Genomic DNA, 9,932 nt, shown 5'->3' on the forward strand with positions numbered 1-9,932 from the left:
TAATGCACTAGATGGAAAGTTTGGTTTCAACAACATGGGCAGTGGTTTAAGCTCACCTGTGGCTCCTTGGAAACCCTTTATAGGGTCATTATGAGTCGGAAGCAACTTCACAGCCCTTAACAACAACAATGTAGGGTTTCTGAGAAGATCATATAGGACTGCCAAAATTTGTAGTAAGATATAAGTTATAATTATTGTGGTTTTAGGTGGCCATTTCAGGAGAACAAAGCATTAGTTAGTGTGATAGTTAAGGTTTTGTGTTAATTTGAATAGGCCAGGATACTCAGCTGTCTGTCAGTTAAGATGTAATAATCCCGCATGATGAGATCTAACATGTACTCATTTTCATGATGAGATCTACCATGAGCAGCCAATCAATTAAAGGGAGTTTCCCAGGGATTTGGCCTGCAACAGATTTTATCCTGCAAGAGATGAAAGGGAATTAAAGTGAGCAGAGAAAGAGGGATCCATCACCATCGAGAAAGAAGAGCCAGAAGTAGAGTATATGCTTTGGATCTAGGGTCCCTGTGCTGTGACGCTCCTAGATTCAGGAGAAGATTGATGCCAAGACACATGGAGATCTTCAAGAAAGCCTGGGCCTTCAGATACTGAAAGGAGGCAAGGATTTTCTCCAGGACCAACAAAGAGAAAGACTTTCCCTAAAGCAAGCACTCTGAATTTGTACTTCTAGCTTCCTACACTGTGAAATACTGTTTCAGAATAACTATCAGAGTAAGGATCACTGTGGCTCTGTAGGATATTTATTGGACTGCTAATCACAAATTCAATTGTTCGAATCCACCAGCCACTCCACAGGAAAAAGATGAGATTTCTGCTCCTGTAAAGATTTACAGCCTCCAAAATTGTATTGAGGGTTACTCTGAACCAGAATTGACTCCATGGCACTTAAGAACATCAATAACATCAGGTGACTAGGATCTCTGATTGCACAGTAGCTAGAGCACTTGACTGCTAAACTAAAGGAATTGACTTAACAGCAATTGATTCAGTTTGGTTTGTTAAGTGACTATTTCCACACCTTGCAAGGCGACCAGTTAATACCACTATTATTCAAATTTACACACGAACCACTAAAACCAGTGATGATGAAATTAAATAATTCCACCAACCTCTTCAGTCCGAAATTGATCAAATATGCAATCAAGATGTATTGATCGTTACTGGTGATTGGAATGCAAAAGTTGGAAACAGAGAGGAAGGATCAATAGTTGAAAAAATATAGTGACAGAAAAAATGCTGGAAATCACATGGGAGAATTGTGCAAGACCAATGAACTCTTCAATGCAAATATCTTTTTTTTAAATAACAAAAGATAAGTATACAAGTGGACATCACCAAATGGAATACACAGAAATGAGATCCACTACATCTGTGGAAAGAGACAGTGGAAAGCTCCATATCATCAACCAAAACAAGGCCAGGGACAGACGATGGAATAGACCATCAATTGTTCATATGCAGTTCAGGCTGAAGCTGATGAAAATTAAAGCAAGTTCACAAGAGTCAAAAACTGACCTTGAACATATCCCAACTGAATTTAGACAGCATCACAAGAACGTATTTGATACATTAGACACTAAAGACTGAAGACCAGAAGAGCTGTGGGCCTGACATCAAGAACATCATATAGAAGAAAGCAAAAGTTCATTAGAAAGAAAGAAACGACCAAAACAAATGTCAGAAAAGGCTTTGAAACTTACTCTCCCACACAGAGATGTTAAAGCAAATGGGGGAAAAAATGAGGTAAAGCAGCTAAACAGAAAATTTTGAAAGAAAGCTTGAGAAGACAAAGTCATGTATCAACAAAAGGTGCAAAGATTTGACGTTAGAAAACTAAAAGGGAAGAACATGCTCACCATTTCTCAAACTGAAAGAAGTAATGAAAAAAATTCAATCCTCAACTTTCAATATTGAAGTTCGAAACTACCAGCTGTTCCGCAGGAGAAAGATGAAGCTTTCTGCTCCTGTAAAGATTTACAGCCTTGGAAACCCTGTACAGGGTCACTATGAGTCAGAACCGACTTCATGGCACACAACAACAACAACAACATGGACAAAATAGAGTCCTGGTGTGACACTGTGGGTTAATGTGCTGGACTACAAAGTCGGTTTGAATTGCAAGGTCAGGAGTTCATGCTCACAAGCTCATTGGAGACCCTATACAGGGTCGGTATGGGTCGGAACCCACTCAGTGGCACTTAGCAACAACAACAACAATGGACAAAATATTGAATGATGCAGAAAGCATCAAAAGAAAATAGAAGGAATACACAATCACTCTACCAAAAAATAAAAAAGGCAACATGGCTGATGCTCAACCACTTTGAGAGATAGTATATAATCAAGAGCCAATGGTACTGAGGAAGTAATCCAACATGAATTGAAAGCAATGGCAAAGAACAAGGCTCTGGATGGAATACAAATTGAAATCTTTCAATAAACTGATGCACACACTTATGTATGCCAAGAAATTTGGAAGAATACTACCTGGCCAGCTGATTCATATTTGTGCCTGTTCCAAAAAGAGGTGACACAATGGAATGTGGAAATCATGAGACAATATCATTAATACTACACGCAAGTAAAATTTTGCTAAAGTTGATTCAAAAACAACTGCAACAGTACATTGACAGTGAACTGCCAGAGGTTATCATTGTTGACATCAGATAACTGTTGGCTGAGAGCAGAGAATACCAGAAGGATGTCTACCTGTGTTTTGTTGACTATGCAAAGGCTTTTGAATGTGTGGATCACAAGTTATATATATAACATTGCTAAGAATGGGTATTCAAGAACATTTCATTGTGCTCATGAGTAACCTGTACATAGGTCAAGAGGCAATTTTTAAAGGAGAACCAGAGACACTGAATCATTTAAAATCAGGAAAGGTGTGTGCCTGGGTTGTGTTATTTCACTGCATTTATCTGTATGCTGAGCCGGTAATCTCAGAAACTGGATTATATGGCAGAAGAATGTGACATCAGGATTACAGGAAGACACATTAACAACCTGTGATATGCAGATGATGCAACCTTGCTTGCTGAAAGTGAAGAGGACTTAAATTACTTACTGATGAAGATCAAAGACCACAGCCTTCAGTATTGGTTTCAGTTTAAAGAAAATAAAAATCCTCACCACAGGACCAATAAATAACATCATGATAAATGGAGAATAGATTGAAGTTGTCAAGACTTCATTTTGCTTGAATGAACCATCAATGCACATGGATGCAGCAGTCAAAAAATCAAATGACCTGTTGCATTTGGCAAATCTGCTGTACAAGACCTTTTAAAGTGCTGAACAGCAAAGATGTCAGTTTGGGTACAAAGGTGCGTCTGACCCAGATCATGGTATTTTCAAGAGCCTCATATGCATGCAAAAGTTTGACAATGAATAAGGATGGCCATAGAAAAATGGATGACTTCAAGTTATGGTGTTGGAGAAGAATATTAAGAGTACCATGGAATGCCAGAGGGACAAACAAATCTGTCTTGGAAGAAGTATAGCAAGCATGCTCCTTAGAAGCCAAGGTGGGAAGACTTCATGTCTCATACTTAGGACACATTATCAGGAGGGACCAGTCCCTGGAAAAGGACATCATGCTTGGTGAAGTGGAGTGTCAGCAAATAAGAGGAAGACCCCCAATGAGATGGATTGGCATGGTGGCAGCAGCGATGGGCTCAAGCATTAACTAAAATGGTGAAGATTGTACTGGAATGGCCCATGCTTTGTTCTTGGAATGGACCATGCTTCGTTCTGTTGTGCATAGGGTTACTATGGGGCAGAACTGACTCAATGACACCTAACAACAATATCAGGTGAGTGGAGAGAAACTAATTCCAGGTGACACTTGGACTAATATGCTGCCAGTCTCAGGCACATTCATTTTAGGGTCTTTTTGTGTGCTGTACCTACAGGGTGAGGTCATCAGTTTCTACTATGCGCAGTAGTGAATAGTAGTGATACAGCCAAATTACTGCGGTCTTAGATAATACAGTCAGATGGAAACCCTGTCCCTTTTGTCTTCATCTGCTGTCAGAAGTTGCCTGTGAGGTTTTCCTTAATAGCAGCTTGCTGAACATATTTAGGAAGTTTACTGGAGAATGTGAAGACAGGAGGATCTCAACCAATGGCAATTTGGCCATCAGGGGACATTTGGCATTATTTGGAGACATTTTTGACTATCAAAACTGGGTTAAGGTTAACATGGGAAAAAGGGAGGAGAATGTTCTTTGACACTAGTGGAGAGAGGCCCAGGATGCTGCTAAACATCCTACAGCACTAGAATTTTCATTTGATTTTGTATCAGGTTACACTGGACATTGTAAGCAGAGATTTTTTAAATTAATGTCAAGAAATTTTAATATGAAATTGATGTTGAGAGTGTTTATAATGAAAGAAACATATATTCTATAAATATAATAAAAAATCATTTAAACTGAATAAAATAAAGAGACAGCCAATACAATGATTGAAGGAGGCAGACATTGTACAGGCAAATTAGGTTAAAGTGAGTTTCTTTAATGGAATTCCAAACAGAAGCTTTGGGAAAGGTAAAGCTTCAGTCTCTGGACTCATGGGAATTGTCCTTGTTTTAAATGACATTCTAATAAAAATGGTGTTTTTTCCCAAATATTCGTTTTTCTTGATGACACGCCCAAAGTAAATGAGTTGAAATCTGTTCAGCCTTGGTTCTTACAAATATTCTGGTTGTATTTCTTCTAAGATTGATGTGTTCATTCTTTTAGTTGTTGTTGTTGTTATTGTTAAATGCCGTTGAGTCAGTTCGGACCCATTGTGACCCTACATAGGGCTTCTGAGTAGTGACTGGTGAGCTTGAACCGCCAACCTTGCAGTTCAAATGGCTTTACAGTCTGGCACACTAACCCACAGCGCCACACCAGGACATGCTATATTTTATATTTTTGGCCAAGAACACAGTTTGAACACTTCAATTCTTCTGTCTACCTTTTTCATTATCTAATTTTCACATGCTTATGTGGAGATTTAAAAGATTATGCTGTTGTTGTTAAGTATGGGTCAGTTTTGACTCATAGCAACCCCATATAGGGTTTTTCAAGAAGTGGCTTGTGTGTTTGAACTGACAGCCTTGTAGTTCAAACCAACCTTGCGGTCCTGTTATTATCCTGCAGTGCCATACCAAGTTAAGGTCAAAGACACCTTTATTATACAAAAAGAGACTTATGTATAGCTGTTATAGTGTTTTAAAAGCTTTAACAGGTATACAAAGTATCCATAATTTAACACCATTTTAGTGGCTCCAAAAGGACAAAAATGGATTTATAATTTAAAAGATAGTTTAGAGTAAGTCATCATTCTAATTGAAATGCCTTGAAAATCAGATGGATTTTCATGTCTTTTTTTCCTAAGATATAGGAATCAGTGGCCTAGCAAGTTATGGAATATATTCTAAGTGTGAAGTAATTTAAAAAAATACAATGTTTTTTAGGTGGGCATCAAAGTCAAAGGAAGTAATGGACAAAATGTTTAATAAATGCAAGTAGAATACATGTGCCCTGCAGCAAATAATTAAAAAAAAAAAAAAACTTAGAAAAAATACTATTTCAGCATGGCTTTCCTTCATGTAAAATGATGCGATGCATGTTAATGGTTCTGTCACATTTTTAGGATGGAAATTGATATAGTTACTTTAAATACAGACTGAACTATGCTCAGTATTCCTGCACAAAACCTCTGGCAATAATTTACCCAGCAGCACAGTAGCTCATGCAGATCAAAGCTGCATTATTTAAGTGTGTCCAGGGGGCAAGTTTTAGGTCTGTGCCTTATACTTTAAAGAAAAAAAACATCGGTTAGCTTCTTGAAAGACAAAATGTGATTAACCTAATGCAAGTCCTGTAATATTTAAACTTGCAGGAATTTCTGCTCTATCAGGGAAGAATCCCCTTTGCACCCCCTGATACTCTAAAGTCTGAAAAGTATACAACAACAACAAAAAACTGTGGGAAAGCCAATCTCTTCAAACAAACAACAGTATATTTTCATTTAAATGAATCCCGAATGTGAGCTAGATTCCGGAAAGGAAATGGCAGAGGAGAGGCAGCTTGTATTGCTATAGAATGTGCCTGGCTGCTTCAGTTCACAGACAAGTGATGAAGTCCAACTCTGAAATTTCAGGCAATTTGTATACGAAGCTCCTCCTTTTCTGCAGTTCTTCTCTTCCATTGGTAAAATTCTTTTGCAGGGTCATGTAGGGATCCTACCCCTTCTCTGTGTTTTCACTCTGAAGCTCTGCACAACTTTACACCTGAATGAATGCCAAACCTCTGTGGATATATAAAGGGAACCTTGAGGAGGAATTTCACAGTTACAGTGCTGAAGCCGAAGGCCAAGAATTAACCAGCTCTTCAGCCAAGCAAATCTTCTACTCACTATGCTTCCTTCTGCCATTCATTTTTATCTCTTTCCCCTTGCATGCATCCTAATGAAAAGCTGTTTGGCTTTTAAAAATGATGCCACAGAAATCCTTTATTCACATGTGGTTAAACCTGTTCCAGCAAACCCCAGCAGCAACAGCACGTTGAATCAAGCCAGAAATGGAGGCAGGCATTTCAGTACCACTGGACTGGATCGGAACAGTAAGTATGTTTTACTTATACAAACACTTTTTTCTCCCTCTCTTTTTTGTAGTATTTACTCACATTCCTACTAAATCGTTTGATTGTTAACTAACTTGAATGGTATATACTTTGCTAAGCAATCTGGGAGTAATCAATCTGTTGAGTGCATAGAATGGCGTTCTTCCCTAGTTAGTGATTTGTAAGTTAACATAGCTACAAAAGTGATTTGATAATGCATGCACAGACCTAAGTTTCATCAAACATTTAGAGCAATTATTTCCAAGAGTTAAACTACTTCTTCATAATCCTGCAGAATGACAATTTTTTTTAAAAAAGTGTTGTTCTGGATAGATTAAGTTCAGTTTGCCTTCTCAGTTTACTTCAGGACATGTGCAATTCTAGAAACCATATGCAAAAGTAACTAGCTAAAAGTATATATATAGGAAAGTACAAGGTCAATAGAAATATTTCTGGGGAAAAAGATTTTTAGACGATGTCTAGTGGAATCATTAAAAGTTTTGGTGATCAGTGTAAAAGTTAAAACTAAAAACTGTTAGAGGATCATAAGTCTCCCTGAGATAATTTCTGATTAACCAGTTCAAAATTTAGGTAATTATATATTTCTGTGAAGAAATAGGGGGTATTTTACAATATTAGAGATTTAAAGGATAACAGCACAATAATGTTTTGTGTAGGAAGGATTTATTTTCCTTTTCTGTTTGCTTAATTGACAAGCTAATTGGCCACTTATTAGTGGGATTCAAATTTCTACTCTTAACTTTTGCTTCATGCTTTGCGTTTAGAATAATTTACATGCTAATGATCAGGTTAAGAGAAACTGGGAGAAACAGTGTGCAGGAAATCTTACACAAATCTTTCTGCCCCTCCTCTTCAACTCCATTTAACTAGTGAAGTAGATTTGACCTTGGAAAAGTCAAAGCAAATATGACTAGTAATGTCTTTCTAAGGAAACCAGATGTTTTAACCTTCATGAAGACGGTTGCTATTAAAAGTACGCAGGAAATATCTGTCTGATTATCACGGGGTTACTGAGCAATGCGGTAGATAGTCATTGTCAATGAACTGTCACTTCAAAAATGCTGAATCTCCACGTATACAAGAACAAAAAGCTAGACAAGTCAGAATCATCTCCAGCTGCTTCCAGGTGCATTCCTATCACAGCTGCGGGAAGGTAACCCAGAATCAGAATTAGACAGACAAAACACAATGGCCAGCCAGCCAACTAGCTTACCTTTGAATTTTAAATCTAACAGCTCTGTATCTCTATGGAGGTGTGCAAATATCCATACATTTTTCAAAACGATCCTATTCCCTTTAAGCTATCTCTCATACTTCAGAAATAGTGGGCAGAGAGATAAAGTGAAATTTCTTATTCAATGTCTACTTTCAATTAACTTTCAGTATGCTATACAAACCTCCTCAATGTCCCTTATAATTTTCTTCATTCCAGCAGCATAGACTTTTGAACTTTTTTTCTTTCTTTCTGTTTTAACAAGCCCTAGTTTCTTTTCAAGCTTGTAACAAGCAATTCTCCTCAAGTTTAGATAACAAAGCACTGGCAAGAACAACTTCAACTATTTCAAGACCAATTTTTCTTGAATTACCTAAGACACGTAACAAGAAACCACCAATTAGAGGACATACTTATCAAATCCAAAATAACTAAACAAAAAGTTTGCCTTGTACAATATTAAAGAAATGAACACCGTGGTTCCTCTGGCAGTTGTAAATCAGACATGTTAGGCATTTCTCTGCCGTAAAATTCATGGAAATGTAGCCAAGTTGTTATGGTAACCATACGTTCTTGATTTAGGAGCTTTTATATTCCTCACATTTTGAGTTGTGGTGATATTTTGCATTTTAAACATTTTACCATTTGTATATATACACATATATATTAAAAATAGCTTGGAAATTTATGTTTAAAATGTAGTTATTAAGTTGAAGACGCAGCAGGTCAGACATTGTACATTCATGTACGTGTTACAGTATGCATTTGCATTGTACACAACATTTAAATACTTTGCACATTTTCTCAGCAGATTTTTTTTTTTAGAAAGCTTTAGTAAAAGCGCGTGCAGACGTTAACAATATGACCCTTGAGAGCATTAAAGAAAACATTAAAGTGTATTCTCTTTAATTATTTAAATGATGAATATTTACATATAAATCGAAGAGTTGCTTAACCCTTATTATGGAGTAAGACTAAGAAAACAGAAATTTCCAAGTATTTCAATAAGCATTACAAATAATGTTACACCTGAAAAACCAGACCAATACTTTTTTCCCCACCAAAGAAAATTATTGCCAAGTAAACTGACGATTTTCTTGAAATGGTCTTTATGATTATCCAGGAGATCTTGCAGTTTAAAAACAAAATAGATATTTACCTTCTATTTGGCAATTTGCTACCATTTAAGTATGACTTGTCATTGCAGATTATTATATTTTAAAAGCTTTCATTTTCTTTTTGCTTCTGACGCACATTCTTTACTATTTCCTGCAGCTCGGGTTCAAGTGGGTTGCCGGGAACTTCGTTCCACTAAATACATTTCCGACGGCCAGTGTACTAGCATCAGTCCTCTGAAAGAGCTTGTATGTGCCGGCGAATGCTTGCCCCTACCAGTGCTCCCCAACTGGATCGGGGGAGGCTATGGAACAAAGTATTGGAGCCGGAGGAGTTCCCAGGAGTGGAGGTGTGTCAATGACAAAACGCGCACCCAGAGAATCCAGTTGCAGTGCCAAGATGGCAGCACGCGCACCTACAAAATCACGGTGGTCACCGCCTGCAAGTGCAAGAGGTACACCCGGCAGCACAATGAGTCCAGTCACAACTTCAAGAGTATGCCGCCTGCCAAGCCAGCCCAGCATCACAGAGAGCGGAAAAGAGCCAGCAAATCCAGCAAGCACAGCATGAGTTAGAACTCAGATTCTCAAAACTGGACTGACTAGTAACCATCTGCTTTACAGATTTCATTGCTTGGACGACTCAAGCCTGCCATTGCTATTTTCTCACTTGAAAATATATGCTCTCTGCTTTGATCAAACCCAGCAAGCTGTCCTAAGTATCAAGACCTTTTTTGGGAATAGTTTTTCCTTTTCAAGTCTTGCAAGATGTACCTATATCCATGCGTGCAATTTGCATTTAAGTTCCATACATCCTGTTGTTTTAATCCCCAGTGGTTTTTAAAGGACTGGCTACCCAACACTTCAATATAGAAAAGGGTCTGTAGATTACCATCCACCTCCCAAATTCCACATAAACACACAAATGAAACCATGCAAAAC

General features: G+C 37.7%; 1 protein-coding gene across 1 annotated transcript; it reads left to right on the plus strand.

Annotated features, from left to right (window-relative positions):
- Positions 1-6,368: 6,368 nt before the first annotated feature.
- On the plus strand, positions 6,369-9,566 carry SOSTDC1 (sclerostin domain containing 1). Its single transcript, XM_006832245.1, has 2 exons — positions 6,369-6,641; positions 9,151-9,566. The coding sequence occupies exons 1-2, from the start codon at positions 6,437-6,439 to the stop codon at positions 9,564-9,566; spliced, it is 621 nt and encodes a 206-aa protein (XP_006832308.1). The 5' UTR covers positions 6,369-6,436.
- The last annotated feature ends 366 nt before the right edge of the window (positions 9,567-9,932 follow it).

The sequence above is a fragment of the Chrysochloris asiatica genome, unplaced genomic scaffold (assembly GCF_000296735.1).
Source record: "Chrysochloris asiatica unplaced genomic scaffold, ChrAsi1.0 scaffold00006, whole genome shotgun sequence".
In the NCBI taxonomy this organism is placed as follows: domain Eukaryota; kingdom Metazoa; phylum Chordata; class Mammalia; order Afrosoricida; family Chrysochloridae; genus Chrysochloris; species Chrysochloris asiatica.

Excerpts from the sequence above, each read along its gene's own strand:
- SOSTDC1 (XM_006832245.1), top strand. The coding sequence starts at position 6,437 with ATGCTTCCTTCTGCCATTCATTTTTATCTCTTTCCCCTTGCATGCATC. Across the intron at positions 6,642-9,150 it reads CACTGGACTGGATCGGAACA|CTCGGGTTCAAGTGGGTTGC; the intron begins GTAAGTATGTTT and ends TATTTCCTGCAG.